Here is a 21,741-nt window from a genome sequence, read left to right on the forward strand (position 1 = left end):
ATATCTCACTTATACAGTTTGTTTAGACATTAGATTAATTATACTACTATATTTATAATATTTTTGAATTTTTTTTCATTGAATGAGTTCGTGCATGCATCTGACTCGGTATATAAAGTGTTATCAATTACATAAATAGTAGGGGTGTTTAAAAAACCGAACAACCGAGAAAACCAAAGAAAATTTAACCGAGAAAACCGAACCGAGATGAAAAACCGATTAAACCGATTTTTAAAACCATAAAATCTTGCTGGTTCGGTTCGGTTTTGGTTTTAAAACTAAAACCAATGAACCAAACCGACCCAACCAAAAAATCAAAAGGGATATAAATACTGCAATTAACCTAACCCTAACAAATCGCCCCGCCCTCCACTCTCCATCTCAAAACTGATAACACAAAAAGTCGTCGCCCTCCACTTTCCATCTCAAAACTCAAAAGCTAAGTCATCCACCCACATCTCCATCTCCTTGGCTTCTCGTTTTATTTCTGTGCAACATCTCCATCTCTTTTGTGCAAGCCGAACAAAAACCCACATCTCTATCTCCTTGGCTTCTCTTTTTATTTCTGTGCATCATCTCCATCTCTTCTTCACAACCCATATCTCCATCTCTTCTGCGCAAGCCAAACAAAAATCAACATCTCCATCTCTTTGGCTTCTCTCTTTATTTCAACGCAAGCTGTTGGGAAGATCTGGTTCGTCTTCTCGTTAAATGGGTAAAGGAGAATAGAGACAGTCAAAGTGCTTTTGGTTTTTAGTGTTGTTTGCATTGGCCTGTTGAGCATGCTAAAAAAAAACTTCCATAGCAAAAACTAATGATAATTTTAAATGTGCAACTTTAGATTGGTGGGTGAAAAGTGTGATTACAACCAGTGCCCATGGGAGAAGGCTAGCCTCCTCAATCTAGTTTGTCCTTTTCTTTTGTTTCGTAAATTTCTTTATCAACAAATATTGTTATTAATCGAGATGCTAAAACTTTTGGGGCTTTGCCATATTTGCAAAATTTGAACAACAAGATTCTGGCTAAACCGAAAAAAAACCCATATATGATAGGATTGGATTTCTTGGTTTTATGGCCAAAAAAACTGAATTTCACAGAACCAAACCGGTTCGGTTTGAACCGGTTTTCGATCCGGTTCGGTTTAAATTTTTCAAAATTTAAGTTACTCGGTTCGGTTGGTTTTTATAGTCTAAACCGAACCAAACTGAACCGTGAACAGCCCTAATAAATAGTAGGATGTAAAATGTTATTTTTAAAAATATAAAGATAAATATCATGCTTAAATGTTAGGAGAGTTAGAGTAGTTTTCCCTTAAATTAATAACTTTGAATTTCAATATTTTTTTCGAAGTACCATTTTTCTTTATGAGCAATAAATTTCATTACAAATTCAAAAAGAGAGGCGAGAAAGTGACAATAACAAATCTATAAATCTATATAGGTAAGTAGTTATTCTGAACCAATGGAAAATGCATAATAAAAAACACAATAACAAAGGATGCAGTTGCTATAAATTTTTCTATACTAATAGTTATTATCAAGGAAACCAACAACCTAAACAACATCAATCAGAACAACTCAAAATGAGAAGAGAGGAATTGATTATGGAGGAAATAAACTTGAAAAATCTATCTCACACATTCATAACTTCTAGTCACATCTTATTTTTCAAAACGATCAGCCATATGGTTTGCATCGTGCAAAACATGAGAGAAAGACACAACCTAAATGTGAAGAAAATCTAAATGCAATGATGAAAAGTTTGTGAAATATTCATGGCCTATTAGATGGCTAATCTATCCAGTTAACCATAATATTCGAGTCAAATTCAAAGATGAACATGACTCTAATAAAATCATCTCATGGAGAAGATAGTTCAAAAACTTTAATCACATCTACAAGCTCAGCTTCATTTTAATCTTTAATCCCAATAAGAGATATGCATTAGATTCAATGTGTTTTTAATACATTACAAGTCTATATATATTTGCTACCTCTAGTACAGACAATAAAAATACAAAACATAAAAAATATATTTCAAATTAGAACTATAAAAATAAAAAATAAGAAAAGCATATCTCTTTGTATGATTAGGAAGTCTACTAGGCCTCCTCATCAGTATTGGGCTCTATGATAAAGGAGTTGGTAGGCATGGTTTTGATCCATCAATAAAGTCATACAAGCCTTGTCCAATAAGTACACACTTGATTTGAGCCTTTTAGAACAAATAGATTTCATCCATTAGTTTTAGAGAAATATAATGGTTAGCATTTTGAAGTGACAACAATGAGAATGTTATTGTAGTTTGCTGGTAGGTTGATAGGGAGAGGTAGGGTTTTGTTCTTGATTACTAAAAGGTGCAAGAGAGATCATATGAGGAAGTCATGAATGTTGTTAAGAAAAGGCTCTAAGACCATATAAGATCAAGGAAATTGAAAGAAGAATAAGAGGAAAAAAAAGAAGGATAATTCGATAGAAAATATTTTGTCTATTTGCTATGAGTATTTAAATTAGAATTGATGTGTTTTTGATACATTACAAGTGTATGTGTGCATGCTTGCTAACTGATTAGTACTTAAAAGTGCATTATTATCAAGGTTTTATATCATCATTTTGCACTTGAAGTATCAAATAACTCCTTAACTAAAGCATGTTTTATAATAACAAGTCTAATACTATAAGATACCTTTAATTTATGGTAAATGTTTATCTTAAATGCAGGCCTATCACATAAATCAAAAGATTGATTGATGAGTTTAACTATTGAAATTGAGAAGACAAAGAGAGGGGCAAGCTTAGAAAAGAGATGTTGGTTCAGTCCAAACTGAAACATCATTCAGTTATTGGATCATAACTAGAGCTATAGAACTTGGATTTAGGTCTGGTGTATATGTATGGAAAGCTAACACATAGGCCTAAAACTTTCATGAAGAGTCCAAGATTTAAAAGTGTCATTTTCGAGTTCAAATGGTAGCAACAACGGAGAAGTCGGAATCTGTCCTACAGCCCAGACATTGTTCAGTGTTCAGCCCATATCTTGAGTTCTAGAGGTCCAAATGCACCGATTCTTATTTTGTTGGAAAGACGAGACAATTTCCCAGAACTTTGATGGAACTATCTGCTCAAATTCGGATGTTAGCAATGATAATTTCTACAGACAAGAAGATAAGGATTGTTACCAAATCAAGAGGTGGCCACCCACTTAACAATTAGTCATCAAATCAATAGTTCTGAATTTTGGCCTATAAAAGAAGGCATTTGCCATTCATTTAGGCAGCTTGGTTTTCAAATCAAGATCATGTTCTTACTCTCTTTCTTTATATTTTTTTTAATGCTTAAGTTTTGCTTTCATTAATCTCTTATTTATGCCTTTCATTTCCTTTACTATACTTATATAATCATGTTATCCTCTTGTTTATTTATGTTTCTCTCTTTCATTATGTTTATGTTTAGTTAAGTTTATTATGTTTAGTTAAGTTTATTATGTCAAGGTGAAAAGGTTACACTAATGGTGTAAGAATAAGTATAGTGTAAACTCAACATGGACTTTAATGTTTGATACTAACATGTTTTGTATTTGTTATCTTATTCACTCTTAATACTTTGCTTGTTAAATGGTTAATCTAGATTTATGTTGTATAACCCTTGGTACAATAAATACTTGATCCTTTCATAACTAACTATATGGTATAACCGACACATGTGTTATGAAAGGAACTTGATTTGTAGTTAACATAAATTAACATCATGAATACCTGACAACATTTACAAGTATTAACATTATTCGAATAAGATAATTAATGTAATCATGTTAACAATTTATAATCTGATTGGAACCTTCTTTATGTGTAGTTTCCAGTTGAGTAATAAAAAGAGTTTACACTATACTTGACAATTATTTTATCCTTGTTTAATCCTTATATCAATATTACATCTCAAAGCTCTCTTCAACTCCTTTTCTGTTATTATCTATTTTTTTATTTGTAGTTTATACAGTTAACCACCATGTGATTCGACCCCGGTCTTGCCGGGTTATTTATTACTTCGACACTCCTACACTTGGGAGAAGACATCAACTCTTTGGTCGTGTCAAGTTTTTGACGCCATTGCCGGAAAGGTAAATTCCTGTATAAATTATAATATTTATTTTATTTTGTCGTTTCACTTTTCTTGTATCTAACTTTTGTTTCTTTTGTTTTGTTTCGTTTTCTTTTGTTTTCTTCTTCCTTTTATTCTCTTCCTACACGTGCATGAAAGTTTGGTCACGTACATTAAGTGGTAGACTTTGTAGGGTATCCTCATCATTTTCAGAAAATATGACCGAAGAAGATAACCAGTCGCTTCATAATGAGAATAACCGTGTTAGAACACTTAGAGACCACATGAATCCCATAAGAACAAGTGCACCCTCATGCATAGTTTTCTCCCCTGATGCATCTCATTTTAATTTTAAGTCAGGCATTATTCAACTTTACCTTCTTTTCATGGCTTAGATCTAGAAAATCCACACTTGCATTTGAGAGAATTTGAGGAGGTCTGTACCACCTATAATGACTTAATTGTAGCATGAACACCATCAGATTAAAGCTTTTTCCTTTTTCATTAAAAGATAAAGCTAAAACATTGCTACAAAATCTTAGGTCAGGATTCATTCGTGTTTGGGATGAAATGCAACAACAATTTTTAAAGAAGTTTTTTCCGTATCACATAACAAACTCTTTTAAAAGACAAGTCACCACTTTCACTCAAAAACCAGGATAAACATTCTACCAATGTTGGGATAGGTATCGAGACTTGCTTAATACTTGCCCTCATCATGATTTTGAAACATGAAGATTGGTTTCATATTTTTATGAAGGGTTAACACCTAAAGATAGACAAATGGTGGAATTGATGTGCAATGGAACTTTTGAAGATAAAGACCCTAATGAAGCAATGGAGTACCTACACTTGCTAGTTGAAAATGCTGAAAATTGGGACACTACAGGCACTTATGAGGCACCAAGTAAAACTCAACCTTAAACATCTAGTGGAGGAATGTACAACCTTAGAGAAGATCATGACCTTCTAGCCAAATTTGCATCTTTAGCTAGAAAAGTCGAGGCACTAGAATTGAAAATGAGTGGTCAATTAAAATTTTTTCAAGAAATTGTATATCAAATCTGTGAAACCAATGAACACTCAACAAATGATTGTCCAACTTTGCCTTCTTTTAGGGAATGCCTCCATGAACAAGCTCATGCTTTAAACAGTTTTCAAAGGTCCAATCATAACCCATACTCACAAACGTATAACCCTGGTTGGAGAAATCGCCCAAATTTTAGTTGGAAGAGTGATAACAATAATGCACAAACTTCACAGCCACCGTTTCAAGCACACCATAATTTCCAAAATTCTCATGGATATGCACCTCCTTATGCTCCACCTCTTAGAAGAAATCTTGAGGAAACATTGCATGCATTCATTGAAAAGCAAGAGACAATCAACACTCAACTTGCTCAAAGCATGACAGATTTTAAAGATACTCTTGCAAAATTCACATCTGCTCTCAGTTTTCAAGAGAAAGGTAAGTTTCCATCTCAACCACAGCAAAATCCAAAAGGGTAATACAATGCAAATGCAAGTAGTTCCGGAAGCCAACACATGGATCAAGTCCAATCAGTCATTACTCTCCACAGTTGTAAGGTTATTGAAAAACCCATTTTTAAACCTTGTGAGAAAGATGATGAGTCCATCTCTGAGGGTAAGGAAGGGGTTGAATTTGAACATTGCAAAGAAAAGACTGATTCCCCGCCAGCACTTCCATTTTCTCATGCCATGACCAAACAGGAAAGTCAATCACAACTCTGAAATCTTTGAAACTTTCAAGCAGGTAAGGATCAATATACCTTTGTTGGATGCTATTAAACAGGTACCTTGTTATGCTAAATTTTTGAAAGATCTGCGCGCTGTGAAGAGAAAACTGAATGTGAAAAAGAAAGCCTTTTTAGCCGAACAAGTAAGTGTCATTCTTCAAAACAATGATACTTTGAAATATAAAGACCCTGGTTGTCCTACAATTTCATGCTTTATTGGAGAACATAAAATTGAAAAAGCTTTACTTTATTTTAGAGCTAGTGTGAATTTCCTTCCATATTCGGTTTTTCAAAGTCTCAATCTAGGTGAGTTAAAACCAACTTCTGTAACTCTTTTACTTGTTGATAGATCTGTAAAAGTTCCTAGAGGAATAGTTGAAGATGTGTTAGTACAAGTTGATAAATTCATTTATCCTATGGATTTTATTGTCTTGGATACACAACCTACTGAAGCATGTAATTTAATTCATGTTATTTTAGGACGTCCATTTCTTGCAACTTCTAATGCATTTATTAATTGTAGGAATGGAGTGATGAAGTTATCTTTTGGAAACATGACATTGGAGATGAATATTTTCAACATTTGCAAGCAACTTGGAGATGATGATGATTTACAGGAAGTGGACTTTATTGAAAAATTAGTTCATGATCAATTTCAAACCACTTCCAGTGAAACTGAGATTGATGAATCTGACGATTTGCAAATGGTCAATTTTCAGGAAGAATCAAAGGCAAGTAATTGGAGACCAAAAATTGAGGAATTGCCACCACGATCAATTGAGTCCGTACCTTCAAGTGTTCAACCACCAAAACCTGATTTGAAGTCGTTACCATTCAATCTCAAATACTTATTTTTAGGAGAAAATGAAACTTTTCTGGTAATAATCTCTTCCAAACATAATGCACGTCAAGAAGGTAAGTTATTACAGACTCTGAATGTAAGATCCCACATCGGAAGCGAGCGTCCAGAGCCAGGGCCTTATAAGTGCATTCTCACCTTGACTAGTAAGACGTGTTTTGGGGTCATGCTTGGCTACCAAGAACAAAACCGTGAGGGGGACCTGGGTGGAAGCCCTGGATTTGGGTGGACTAGGAGGCCCAAAGCGGACAATATCTTGCTAGTGAGGTGGGGTGTTACACTGAAAATGAATTAGGATTTGCACACACAGAATTTACTTGGAGGAAAATGTTAAACCCTCTAGAGAAATCTAACGAAGGCTTAATCCTAATATGAAAGAAGTAGTGAAAAATAAAGTCATTAAGCTTCTAGATAATGGAATCATTTATCCTATTTCTGACAGCAAATGGGTAAGTCTTACCCAAGTTGTACCCAAGAAGTTTGGAGTCACTATGATAACAAATGAGAAAAATGAGTTAATTCCAACTAGGACGATTACTGGTTGGCACATGTGCATTGACTATAGGAAACTTAATTCAATTCAATGACTAGAAAGATCATTTTCCTTTACCTTTCATGGATCAAATCCTAGAAAGAGTTGCAGGTCATGAATTTTATTGTTTCCTAGATGGCTATTCAGGTTACAACCAAATTGAAATTGCATTGGAAGATCAAGAGAAGACTACTTTCACATGTCCATTTGGTACTTTTGCATATCGAAGGATGCCTTTTGGATTATGTAATGCACCAGCCACGTTTCAAAGATGCATGCTTAGCATATTCAGTGATATGGTTGAACGTTTTCTTGAGATTTTTATGAATGATTTTTCTGTTTTTTGGTGATTCATTTGATGATTGTTTAACTAACTTGGAAAAAGTTTTGAACAGGTGTGAAGAGAAGAATCTTGTGTTGAATTGGGAAAAATGTCATTCTATGGTAACAAACAGCATTGTACTTGGTCACATTGTTTCATAGAAAGGAATTGAGGTTGACAAATCTAAAATTGAGTTAATTGCTAACTTGCCAACACCAAAATCTATTAAAGATGTTAGATAATTCTTAGGACATGCTGGTTTTTATAGAAGGTTCATCAAAGATTTTAGTGTAATATCTAAGCCCTTGAGTAATCTTCTAACAAAGGATAATATTTTTGAATGGATTGAACATTGTGAAGAAGCCTTTGTTAAACTTAAAAACTTGCTTACTTCTGCCTCTGTCATTCAACCTCCTGATTGGTCATTACCTTTTGAAATAATGTGTGACGCTAGTGATTATGTCGTGGGTGCTGTCTTGGGACAAAGAAAAGATAAGAAACCTTATCTGATTTACTATGCAAGTAAAACATTAAATAGTGCTCAAATGAATTACACTACCACTGAAAAAGAATTACTTGCAGTAGTATTTGCATGTGAAAAATCCAGGTCTTATCTTGTTGGCTCACCTGTTTTTGTTTTTAGTGATCATACAGCATTGAAATATCTTCTTTCTAAGAAAGATTCTAATGCTAGATTGGTAAAATGGATTTTGTTACTTCAAGAATTTGATATCACAATCAAAGACAAGAAAGGCACCGAAAATGTTGTCGCAGATCATTTGTCAAGATTGACAACAGATTCGAGATCTAACATCACACCAATCAATGACTACTTTCCTGATGAATCTTTATTTTCCATCTCTACAATGCCTTGGTTTGCTAATATTGTTAATTTTCTTGTTTCAGGACATTTGCCAGCTCATTGGAGTACCCAAGACAAAAGAAAGTTCTTGAACGAAGTGAAGAACTTTTATTGGGATGACCCTTATTTATTCAAATATTGTCCTGATCAAATATTTCAAAGATGCATTCCTGATAATGAGATAAGCAGTGTCATTAAATTTTTTCATTCTAAAGCATGTGGGGGTCATTTCTCATCAAGAAAGACAACTGCAAAAATCTTACAAAGTGGATTTTACTGGCCCACAATGTTCAAGGACTCACATGCATTCTGCAAGACATGTGAAAATTGTCAAAAGTTGGGATCTATTTCAAAACGTCACATGATGCCTTCAAATCCTATTCTTGTCATTGAGATCTTTGACTGTTGGGGTATAGATTTCATGGGTCCATTTCCTCCATCATTTGGTTTCTTGTACATATTAGTCGCAGTAGATTATGTTTTAAAATGGATAGAGGCAATTCCAAGTCAAAACAATGATCACAAAATAGTGATAAAGTTTTTGAAAGAAAATATTTTTAGTCGATTTGGAACCCCTCGAGCCATGATAAGTGATGGTGGAACACATTTCTGCAACAAGTCATTTAAGTCTTTAATGAAGAAATATGGAATCACACAAAAAGTTGCCACCCCTTATCACCCTCAGACAAATGGACAAGTAGAACTTGCTAATAGGGAGATCAAACAGATCTTGGAGAAAACAGTGAACCCTAATAGGAAAGACTGGTCTTTAAGACTTAATGATGCACTTTGGGCTTATCGAACTGCTTATAAAACATCATTAGGTATGTCACCTTATAGACTAGTCTATGGAAAACCTTGTCACTTGCCTGTGGAACTTGAACATAAAGCTTATTGGGCTATTAAAGCTTTCAATTCAAACCTTGATGATACTAGTCACCTGCAAAAATTACAAATAAATGAGCTTGAGGAAATAAGAAATGATGCATATGAAAATTCAAGAATTCATAAAGCAAGAATCAAAGAGTTTCATGACAAGAAAATACTAAGAAAAACATTCAATGTTGGTAAAAAAAGTCTTGCTTTATAATTCTCGACTCCATTTATTTCCTGGAAAACTAAGATCAAGATGGAGCGATTCTTTTATTGTGAAACATGTGTATTCATATGGGGCCTGTGATATTGAGAATCCAAAGAATGGCAATTTTTTCAAGGTAAATGGACATCGTTTGAAAGTTTACTTTAACAATTTTTTAGTTGAAAATGTCTCTATGGAATTGGGTGATCCTGTATATAAAGATTGATTCTTTTTTTCACATTGTTTCTTTTTTGTGTGACTTTTTTTTTGCTAGTCTTTCTCACCCGGGTCAAATGGCGGATAACGGTACTCCATGACTCTTAAGTCGGTTCTTTCAGTTTCCCATAATAACTTATATTTATGTATATATTTGTGCAATTATTTGCTCTTTCTCCTTTCTTTGCATCTCTTCTCCAATTCTCATTTGAAAATGGACACCACTCTTGAAAAATTAAAAAAGTATTTTCCTGCTTTGCCTTCAATGCGATTGCAAAAATTTACCGTGCTCGGTGTGCAAGATTGAGGTTGTTAATGAATCATGGAATTCCTGAAGATATTCGCTGGTAATTGAAGCAAAGGTTCAATTATCAGGTGAGTCCTCCAATTCTTTCATTTCATACATGTTGGGAACAGGTAAAAGCACTTATGCAAAGAAACATCGAGCAAAACGACTGAAAGTCTGTCACCGATGTGCCAGATGGACTTGTAATGCACAATGTCGTTCTTTAGGAATGGTATCTATAAACCGTGAAGATAAAATACAATTCATTAAGGATGGCCTGAGTAAGGAGTCTTTAGATAATCTTCTATTGACTCTTGAGACGCACCCTAGTGGAGATGTGCATCATGCAATTCATGATTTATGACCACAATTCCATAAAGAACATGCTCGATATAGTCTTAGGAATCTGACTAAAAAAGACCATGTTTGCCAGTTTTTAAGAAAACTGGATGGGAAGCCTATCCTCGACCTATAGAGGGTGTTTAAGTCGTTCTTAGACGTAAAACAAGGGAAGATGTGAACCACAATCACAACTACCTGTACATACACATGCTTTTTTTTCAAAAAAATAAAATAAATTAGAGAGAGAGAGAGACAGAGTGAGACTCCAGCTGGCCTACATATAGTGGTATGATTGCATTCTCAATTTCTCATCTATAAAATCTTCTCTTCTTTCCTTTTATTTCTACTCAACCCATACATTCAACAGATATAGAAGTGTGTAGAAATGGCAGGTTCCTTAAGTCATCACATAAGAAATATTTGTGTTTTCGGTGGATCCAATCCTGGGAAAGAAAAGGAGTTTTTAGAATCAGCAAATCATCTTGGTTAGGTACTAGCTGAGAGAAAGATTCATTTAGTGTATGGGGGAGGCAACCTTGGGTTAATGGGGGGTGTCAATAGCTGCATTTTTAGGAGGCAGTCAAGTTTTGGGGGTCGTCCCCAAAGCTTTAGCAAAAGGGGATATCATTGGAAAAACAATTGGAGAGGAACTACAGGTCTCCACAATGTCTGATCGAATGAATGCAATGTTTAACCATGTTGATGCCTTCATTGCCTTACCAGGTGGTCTGGGCACATTGGAAGAGATCTTTCATATTTCCTCTTGGGCCCAACTGCACATTCACCATAAACCTAAAGGTTTGTTAAATGTTAATGGTTTTTATGATAATTTGCTGTCTTTTCTTGATCAAGCTGTGGAACAGAAATTTCTAACATCTTCGGCACTGATGCAACCATATTATTCGATAGTTTCACCCACATTTAACTAGTATTTTGCCTATTTTTTATATGAAAAATGCCTTGATATTCTTTGTTTTATGTTTTGAAGGCACTTTTGGATGAAAGATGCAAAAATGAGTAAATTGGAGATAATTGACAGATTTGACCTTTAGTCGATGTTTTGTGCAAAGCGTGAGCTCTAGAGGTTGAAATGAAATGATTCCAGTGGAATTAAAAAGCTAACATCCATACCTTTCTGGACATCTAAGGCAAGAAAATAAAATAAGGAAGAGCATGAAAATCGCAGCCTTCAAAGTCAAATCTCGCAATCTGCCAGTATTGACCTTCGACCATTCCAACTTGAATATCTGGAGCTACAGAAGTCCAATTGATGCAAAATCAATTTTGTTGGATTCATGCTCAAAGGTCTATAAACGCTCTAAATTTAAGCCAAAACCGATGTCATATGAGGGAGATATGATTTTTCAAAGATGACATCTGAATTCTGCCAGCAAACAGGTTTCGTGAAGAAACGAGTCCAAATTATGTTTCGAAGCATCTAAACCAATATCCAAGTTTTTATTTCAGCAATTTAGCTCCTCTAACTTAAAGCTTGAAGATTTCATTCAAGGCTATTTCTCCTTTTTTAGAAAAATAGTTATTGAAGTACATAAATGTAAACAGTCTACTTAATGGAGGACTATTTTGTAAAATAGAGACCTAGGGTTTCCTAAGATATAAAAAGAATGAGAGAAGAGAAGGGGGGCAGCCAGCCAAGAAGAGAAAAACGCTCCCTTCCTCTAAGAAACATGAAATTATGTATTCTTCCTTCTTTTTGATTAGTTGTTCAACAAACATGCAAGGCTTAACACTTTTTCTTGGTTGCAAGGACACGGAAACCTTCGGATTTCAAGAACTGTGAGATGTATTTTACCTTTTCTTTTCAGTTTATATGATGAATATGTTTGTTCTCATATGCTTATTTTCCTATGATTGTTTATTTTAATTGCTAGAGCGGAATCTAAGTTATTATTGTAGACAATCTATTGCTAAGTTTGATATCAAAACCGGAGTTGTGGTATATGAACTTGTGAAGCAACTGAGTTTAATAATTGTGGCGGATCTACGTTATTAATCTTAGGGAGAACATTCAATCAAATCAAACATAGACTGCGGACAGTTATGTTTTCTTGATTAATCAACTTATCTAGTTCTTAAGGCTGCCATTGAATTAAATTATTAGTGCGGACACTGTGGTTGTTTGATGGTTAGGGTTAGTTATACGGCGGATCCGTTAACTAACCAATGTTAAGAAGAGATAAATATTCAGAATATAAATTGATGTTTCGTTTCCATGATCAGTTCTGATTTCTGTAGGTGGATGTGTGCTTGTGACGAAGGTTTGTTCTCTTGATAATTTTCTGATTTTATTAAATTTCGTTTGATAGTTTTCTGTTTTCTTTTGCTTTAGCCTAGATAACATCCAAAACCCCCCCAAAATTGCATATCATCTAGCATAAAAATCTGACTTGAATCTTCCCCGTGGGATCGACCCCTTGCTTGCTCTATACTATTTTGTGTGTTGTGTTTGAAGCTAGGGTAATTAATTTGTGCGACCGCGACATCGCAACAGGCACGACAAATCATAATCTCTACTGCTACTGGTGAACAATTGATTGACCAACTACAATCTTTCATCCCTGTAATTGATCCCTCCATGAGTCGCATAAATTGGTCAACTAAGGAAAGTCGTAAAAAGCTTAGATTGGATTTAAGCCTCCGTTTGTGAAACCTTATGTCTTTTGGTTTTATTAATAGCATATTATTTTGTTTTGTTATTTTTTATATTTTTTTAAGTGTGTTTCAGGTTTGTCAGTGTTCGCTGTTTCAAGTGATGTCTTCTATACTCTATCTTTCTACCTTATGATATTGAGGACAATGTCTCGTTTTGGTTGGGGGGTGGGTAGTAGTTGACACAAAAAAAAAAGCTAACTAACAAACTAACTGCTTTTGCTTTTAATAAAACCATTTGACAAAACTATTATTACTAGGATGGCAGAGTAAGGGAGAATTTTATTGACTCTTGAAACACATCTTAGTAAACATTTTCCAATGGTTATTTGCAATATTCATAACAAGGTCTATCACATACTTCTCTTGAAATATTCAGGTTTACAAACTCTCGCATTGTTTATCACTTGATTTTGCTCTTATACTCATTTAACAAGTATTCTTAAACCTTCATTTTCACACACACACTTTAACATATGATTGTGGGTTGCACATTGAATTATTACTTTATTTATGTTCTTTTGTTAAAGGTAACAACTAAGGGAAATGGACAGTATATAATTTGCAAAAAAAAAATTGATAATATTGATGATAATAAAAACATAGATAAGTTTGGTTTCGTAGCCTCCTTAACATAAGCAATTCAGCCCGAAGGGGTGTTTTAACACCTAACACCCTAAACTCAACTGACTTGGGAGTTATTGGCCTAGTGCTTGTTACATGGGTTAAGGAGAAAAGCTTAAGGGGATCAAACATTGCACTATCTACTTATCAGTATCTGCAACCCGAGTTACTAAACTCGAAGGGGTGTCTCAACACCTAATGCCCTAAGACCAACTGGTTTGGGAGTCATTAGCTTAAAGCTCGTTACATGGGTTAAAGATGCATTGTGTTTTAAGTTATATGTATATATATTAAAAAAAAAAACAAAGATAATAATCCCAACCCAAGGAAGTTAACCTTAAACATTAGAACAAAATTTTGTTTTCTTCCAAGTAAAGCCCTATAACTATATGTTGATATATTGAGCACAAAATGAAGTATCAATAACTCCTTAACTAAAACATGTTTTATAATAACAAGTCTAATACTATAAGATACCTTTAATTTATGGTAAATGTTCATCTTAAATGCAGGCTATCACATAAATCAAAAGATTGATTGATGAGTTTAACTACTGAAATTGAGAAGACAAAGAGAGGGGCAAGCTTAGAAAAGAGATGTTGGTTCAGTCCAAACTGGAACATCATTCAATTATTGGATCATAACTGGAGCTGTAGAACTTGAATTTAGGTCTGGTGTATATGTATGGAAAGCTAAGACATAAGCCTAAAACTTTCATGAAGAGTCTAAGATTTAAAAGTGCCATTTTCGAGTTTAAATGGTAGCAACAATGGAGAAGTCGAAATCTGTCCTACAGCCCAGACATTGTTCAGTGTTCAGCCCATATCTTGAGTTCTAGAGGTCCAAATGCACCGATTCTTATTTTGTTAGAAAGATGAGACAATTTCCCAGAACTTTGATGGAACTATCTGCTCAAATTCGGATGTTACCAATGACAATTTCTACAGACAAGAAGATAAGGATTGTTACCAAGTCAAGAGTGGCCACCCACTTAACAATTAGTCATCAAATCAATAGTTCCGAATTTTGGCCTATAAAAGAAGGCATTTGCCATGCATTTAGGCATCTTGGTTTTCATATCAAGATCATGTTCTTGCTCTTTTTCTTTATATTTTTTTAATGCTTAAGTTTTTCTTTCATTAATCTCTTGTTTATGCCTTTCATTTCCTTTACTATACTTATATAATCATGTTATCCTCTTGTTTATTTATGTTTCTCTCTTTCATTATGTTTAGTTAAGTTTATTATGTCAAGGTGAAAAGGTTACACTAATGGTGTAAGAATAAGTATAGTGTAAACTCAACATGAACTTTAATGTTTGATACTAACATGTTTTGTATTTGTTATCTTATTCACTCTTAATACTTTGCTTGTTAAATGGTTAATCTAGATTTATGTTGTATAACCCTTGGTACAACAAATACTTGATCCTTTCATAACCAACTGTATGGTATAACTGACACAAGTGTTATGAAAGGAACTTGATTTGTAGTTAACATAAATTAACATCATGAATACCTGACAACATTTACAAGTATTAGCATTATTCGAATAAGATAATTAATGTAATCATGTTAACAATTTATAATCCGATTGGAACCTCCTTTGTGTGTGGTTTCTAGTTGAGTAATAAAAAGAGTTTACACTGTACTTATTTGAAATATCATTAGTGGATCCTCTAACCTTGACAATTATTTTATCCTTGTTTAATCCTTATATCAATATCACATCTCAAAGCTCTCTTCAACTTCTTTTCTTTTATTATCTATTTCTTTATTTGTAGTTTATACAGTTAACCTCACTGTGGTTCGACCCCGGTCTTGCCGGGTTATTTATTACTTCGACACTCTTACACTTGGGAGAAGACATCAACTATTTGATTGTGTCACTAACCCTAGTAAAACAAAAAAATACAAAACATGAAAAAAAAAAGTCTTAAACTAAACATGAAATGTCTTCCTGTATGGTAAGGAAGTCTGATAGGCCTCTTAATTAGTATCGGGCTCTAATATTCAAATATTATAAAGATATTCACATACAACTTAGAATGGTTAGTACACTTTTGTAGATATCCTTATACAACAACCTAGAACTTTGTAATGTATTAACTTGACACTAAAAGCTTGTATAATCTTTAATAATTTTTGATGAGTAAGTATGTCATTTGAAAAACCCTATACAAAAAACATAAATAAAACTCTCCACAACTTACTTGACCGTAAAAGCTTATATAAACTTTAAGAATTTTAGACGAATAAATATGTCATTTGAAAAACCCTACACAAAAAACATAAATAAACTCTCCACAACTAAGAAAATTATTGTTAGAGATAGAATGTTATGAGTACTTTCACTTACAATTTCACTAACTTTATAACTATCAATTAATTTAGAAAACTTTAATTTATTGAAATGTAAATTCAACTACAAATTTGAAAACATAATGTCTAGAATTGAAATGAGACTTAGCTTATGCGGCACACATGCTCTGAAGCGTGCTTTTACAGTCGATAATTCCCTCTTCAAGGTGTGTTCAGTTAGAACGTTAAAAAGAAAGAGAGCGTTTAGGTTTAAATTTTATAAATGAACAATCTTGATTATTTGGCCTCCTTGTCATAAAAAACTACCATATTACTATTTCCGGTCCATGATCCATATACTTTAAATTTTATTTATTATTTCAAACTAAACATTACAAAATAAAAAGGTTTATATATCTTTGGTCCTTATACTTTTTCAATATTTTTTATTGGAACCTCCTATTCTTTTTCACATCAATTAAGTCCTTTTACACTTTATTTCTTTAATAAAAGTATTTTTATTGCAGTTGCAGCGTCGTGAGTTCGTACACCTACATGACATCTTTCTTTCTATTAGAGTACTAAGTAGAATGATTAAGAAACCACAATCCAATAACTCTTTCATTTTTAAATTTTTTATTTGAGGTGAGAATGAATTAATGATAAAAATAAAGTTCAGGTCTCTAGGTGAACAACAAAATAATACATATGAACTAAAATGGAATAGAAGGTGTGTGTTCTACTCATCTCTTCTGTTGAACCAAAACCATCCGCCAATATTCTACATAAATAAAATGCAAGAACATCCATCACCTGTAAAGGCAACCAATTAAATTAATAAGCAATATTTTCTCTATAAATAATGCCATCCTGCACAAATCTTCCACCAATGACCTCAACCATTGAACACAGATGTTTCGAGCTCCTCCTGTACATGTTGGGTTTTCTGTTTTTTTCTCATTTGCTGCAGTGGTCCTAATGCAAGCGAAGGGCTTGTTTGATCCTAACACAATATTGTATGACTGTCCTCCTTCCAAGCATAGTAATTTGAGCCTCATTTTGGTTGGTGTCATTAAACTGCATGCTCATCGCTGAGCTAGTCTCTTTGTGATCTCTAGAACGTTGATGGAAACATGATCATGAAAAGTGTGGGTGAACGCCCTCTTCATTCAAACTAGTCTCTAATTCTATATTAACTCGATACTATCCAAGCCCAAGACTTCTTTTAATATAATTTTTCATTTTTTAATAACTTTTCAATTTTAATTCAAATTAAAATTAAAAAAAAAACTAATCAAAGAGATAAAAAAAAAAAAAAGATAAAGAAAGAGACATTTGACTATCAGATCATGAAATTTAACTATTAAACTAGAGGTGATTAAATATATTAATATTAAATATATTAATATCTCAATATTAAAATAAAAAAACATGTTGTACTCTACTGTTTTTCAAAAGTCAACCCACATTTTTATATAATTATTGTCATGCCTAGTGACAAGTGACGTAGAAAACCAATATTTAGCTTTCGAAGTTAAATAAAGCTAAATATTAAAAGAGAAAAGGGAAAAAGGAAAAAGGAAAAGAAAGGAAAGGAAGATTTCAATTATTTTCCAGCAATCGAACAAATCATCAGCAGCAAGTTCTGACCAATCTGTCAATCAAAGAGACACCAACTATTTTATGAAATGTGTACATCCCCATGAAAGAAAGAAGAAAATTCTTTAACAGTCTTGAATCCATTAATAAAAATAAAATTATTAAGATTATAAGAGAATCAAAATAAATAATAATAATAATAATAGGAGTACTCTCATTGTGTGTGTGTGTGTGTGTAGTGTAACATAGGAGAGCTACAGTAGCATCAATTGAACTGGAGCTTGCGCATATATATATTAATTCGCACGTACTGTGCAGTATTTTCAGCTGTTTGTTGTGTCTTTAAGCTTCCACACGGTCCTTCCTCTCAAGATCTCGCATCCATTCTCGAGACGAAGCATGTGATCATACTCTATCACCTTATTCGCGCTGAAGGAATCACTGTTGCCTCCACCAACCATTTTGGAGAGAGACTGCAACACACTGTCCATGTCACACTCCTTCTTGTATTCCAGAGTCATTGCGTTGAGGTAGTAACGCTCCATAAATGAACGGGGAACGCTCTGGGAAATGACAAGCCATATTTCTCATTTAGATGTGCATGAGTAATTTTCATGCATTAATTAAGCAGCACTCCAAATAAGAGATTTTCTACAACACATTTGCCAGATTGATCATTGATTTGATGATGGCATTTTAGATTGGTACTCTACGTGATTGATTTTAACATGATTCCAAATGGCTGATAATTCGAGTTTCATAGAATTAATGATGATGCGTTTTAAGACTGGTTTACATAATTTTGTAAAATATTTTTCATGACTCGAGTTTCTGTAGCACATTTTGAGCAATCGATTACACAAAAAATGTTGCCCACCTCAAGAATCCAGTCAATATACTTTACATTGCTCACATGCTGATTGATATCCATGTCGTTCCATCCAGGCTGTGTTCAGGAAAATTGTTTGATGATCAAGAACAGCAAATTAATTCTGAGTGGAAACTCGTAATTCATTAAAGAGACTTACTGATAAACCTGTGCATATTTGATCTGCTGTGCTAACATCAAGTTTCAGTATTTTTCTGCTATCCTTATTGATGATGGGACACTCACAATCCATTAAATAAGGCTCAATTTCATCCCTCATTTCCTTGGCAAACTTGGACAATCTCCTCGTTTTCTTATTCATCATCACGCATACGCTGCATTCATGTACAATAAACCTCTTAAAAATGTAATCTCAGACAAGACACCAGACTTGTTGGAGAAAAAACGAAATGACTAGTTGCTGGTAATTAATTTACAGGACAATGATATAAAAAGAACCTGGTTGCGGTAGCCAGAGTTTCACCAGTCTTGCTGTCACGAAATATCCAGTCACGACCCAGACCATTCTTTCCCGACGCATACATCCAAGTGTCTACTTCAACAACATCAGTCCTTCGATTGTTATTGACAGAAGAGCATCACAATATATCATTACTTTGAAACCTCAAGCTTTGTACGATTGTTAATTAATGTTAAAGCATCATGCATTTAAATCCAAACAGAATCCCAAAACTCTTGAAGATAAGAAAACAGATGTGTGTGTGTGTGTGTGTGTGTGTGTGTGTGTGTGTGTGTGTGTGTGTTGCCTTACCAGGTAGGATGGCGATCCACTACTATATGCAGAGTTGAAACTACCCATATAAGGTTATTTCTACTCATCTCTCGTGTTGAACCAAAACCATCCGCTGTTAGCCCTGTAATTCTACTTTGGTTAAGTGCAGTATCCTGCACAAATATATATATATGCGGGGAGACAATTAATATGAGTAGTCAAATTAAGGTTTATAAATTAATTATCAAGGATGACATATATATATGCGGGTGCTTTTTCTTGATAAGCCAGCAAATATATATATATAACAGGCAGAGGCTAACGCCAGAACAGTACAACAAAATCCCAACTCGATCGCAAAGGCCAAATTTAAGAAACAAAAAAAAAAAACAGGGAGGCGAATACAGACCTTCTCCCGTTGCCAAAAAAACATGCAAATCAAGACAATTTACCCTAAGAGCAATCAGAAGAACAATAAAATGCTTCTGAAGGCACTGGCAAACTACTTGGGTTTGTAACAATCAACCTAAGATAAAACCTCACACATGCTAGGGAAATGGAAGGAATGCTAGTGCTAGGTGTTCGGAAATGAAATAGAAACAAAACCTGTAAGTGATTCAGCAAGGCACCAAAGGACATTTTTCTGTCACCGCCTATTTCAAAAGATCTAACCGAAATGTTTTGCCTGTAAACAAGGCCATCTTGAAGCAACCTTCCACCGGTTATCAAATCAAGCTTCTTTGATTCCCAATCGTCAGTGAGTTTCTGATATTTCCCATTGACTGCAGGAGTACTGTCCGCAACAAAAGAATGCGTGTTTGAAGCACGCAATTGTTTCACCAGCTTTCTCTCTGGTGCGGAAGTTATATCCATCTCATGCTTCAGGCTTTTTGCGGGTGATTGTAGACTGCTAGGTGTTTTCCTGAGAAGGGTTTGGACGTGTACCTTTACTGGAAAGCCACTAGCAATTGTGCTAAAATCGGCCCTTCTTCCGCCATCATTCGAGCTATAATTAGGCGTCCCCGACAAACTCATTCTTTTGCTGGAGGAAGGCAATATCAGTGAAAACATCATCCTGAAAGGAGGTAGAAGAAGAAGTTGATGATCTTTATGAATGAAATTCCGAAATACTCTACATATATATATTATATAAGTGGCTTTTGATACGATCGGATACAGACAGATGTAAATTAATAGGTGGGTGGATCACTATCAGCCAAACATCGAAGCAGTTATTAAGTGTTGGTTGGTGTATTTTCCACAACAGGTGCATAAATAGCTAGCTAGCTAGGATGGGATAGAACTGGTTTGGTACTGTAGTTTGGCTGACTCATTAGACCTCCTTGTGGAATTTGTACGAAAGAAAGAGTAACAAAGTTGTAGTAATATTAAGAAATTTGTTAAAAACTTGAAAATTTACGACAAATATATACGAGACTTTTCACCAGCTGGTTTTGGACTTGCGGTAGAAATGCATCAGCAACCAAGAATATATAGTAGTACGTTCGTGCTTGATACTTGTGTTTGGGTCGCGAATTTTTCCTCTTCTAACGTTATTTCTTCCTCTGAACTATTTGATCAAGCTTCGGAAGCATTTAGTGCATGGTTTGTGTGCGTGTGCTTGTATATAAATTGTCCCAGATGAAGAATTTGCAATTTGTGACTGCCATGTATTCCGTATTTAGCTGTCACAGGTTTTATTTCATTTTCTTAAGAGTCTTTGAAGCTCCTTCTTAACTAAATTTATAGTGGTGACTTTCATAGGTTTAGTAAAAAACAATTAGAGTTGGAAGACATGCATCCACCACGTATAAATTATACACAAAGACGAACTCTAAATTGCAAATCATCAAACGGTAAAGAAATCTAGGGAAAATTTTCTTGTATTTTTTATTCAATTTAAATAATAATCTTTTTTCTTCATAAACCAAACTAGACTTCTCTCTCTCTCTCTAGAAAATGATATATATATATATATATATATATATATATATATATATATATATATATATATATATATATTAGTCCTCAAGTCGTCTTTAGAAAATGATTCATATTTAAAACTTACTTAATTAATAAAATATATCAAGCATTAGGATTTTTAAATAGTAAAATATTAATTAAATTAAAAATTCTAAACAATGTAAAAATTAAATACTTAAAATTCAAAATTATCTAGAAAAATAATGAAAATGAAAAAGAGTAATTTCAGGCTTCATATAAGATGTTTTCGGGTTTATTTGTGAATTTTTTTTTAGACTTGACCTTATCAATTTAATTCATAAACTCTTGAAATAATTATTCTTCAATAATAAATTTCCTTCCAGACAATTTTCCCAGTTTTGATTTTTGGAGGCCATTTCGTAAAAGCATCTTTAGATTCTCGACAAGTATAGGGAGATTTTTCTACAGAGACTGATTGATTGCTTTTACGAAATAATGTTAACCTGCCACTAACATGAAAACACTACAAGATTTAACAGTTTTATCGACGGAATTTTTTCGTCGGAGTAAGACATATATTTCATTGGTAATTAATTTACCGACGGAATCACCAACGGAAATGATCCGTCGGTGAATCTTTCATCGGTAATTT

At 33.8% G+C, this 21,741-nt stretch overlaps 2 protein-coding genes and 1 long non-coding RNA gene across 13 annotated transcripts in view; 1 reads left to right on the top strand and 2 right to left on the bottom strand.

The window, feature by feature from the left end:
* Positions 1 to 21,741, bottom strand: part of LOC7490986 (N-terminal acetyltransferase A complex auxiliary subunit NAA15) — an 81,694-nt gene that overhangs the window by 23,079 nt on the left and 36,874 nt on the right. The gene's annotated exons all lie outside the window — the stretch shown is intronic.
* The window catches only part of LOC127904924 (uncharacterized), a 67,625-nt gene that overhangs the window by 19,489 nt on the left and 26,395 nt on the right, over positions 1 to 21,741 (top strand). The window lies entirely within an intron of this gene.
* LOC7490985 (palmitoyl-acyl carrier protein thioesterase, chloroplastic) lies at positions 17,530 to 20,300 on the bottom strand. Of its 2 annotated transcripts, XM_024592154.2 has the most exons (7): positions 19,752 to 20,300; positions 19,185 to 19,318; positions 18,872 to 18,985; positions 18,573 to 18,747; positions 18,422 to 18,490; positions 17,856 to 18,107; positions 17,530 to 17,599 (listed from the first exon to the last, which is right to left on the bottom strand). In XM_024592154.2, the coding sequence occupies exons 1-6, from the start codon at positions 20,217 to 20,219 to the stop codon at positions 17,868 to 17,870; spliced, it is 1,200 nt and encodes a 399-aa protein (XP_024447922.1). In that variant the 5' UTR covers positions 20,220 to 20,300; the 3' UTR covers positions 17,530 to 17,599; positions 17,856 to 17,867. The 2 variants fall into 2 exon arrangements, with proteins under 2 accessions (XP_024447922.1, XP_052306067.1); XM_052450107.1 differs by having other exon boundaries at positions 17,530 to 18,107.

Source organism: Populus trichocarpa, chromosome 1 (genome assembly GCF_000002775.5).
Source record: "Populus trichocarpa isolate Nisqually-1 chromosome 1, P.trichocarpa_v4.1, whole genome shotgun sequence".
In the NCBI taxonomy this organism is placed as follows: domain Eukaryota; kingdom Viridiplantae; phylum Streptophyta; class Magnoliopsida; order Malpighiales; family Salicaceae; genus Populus; species Populus trichocarpa.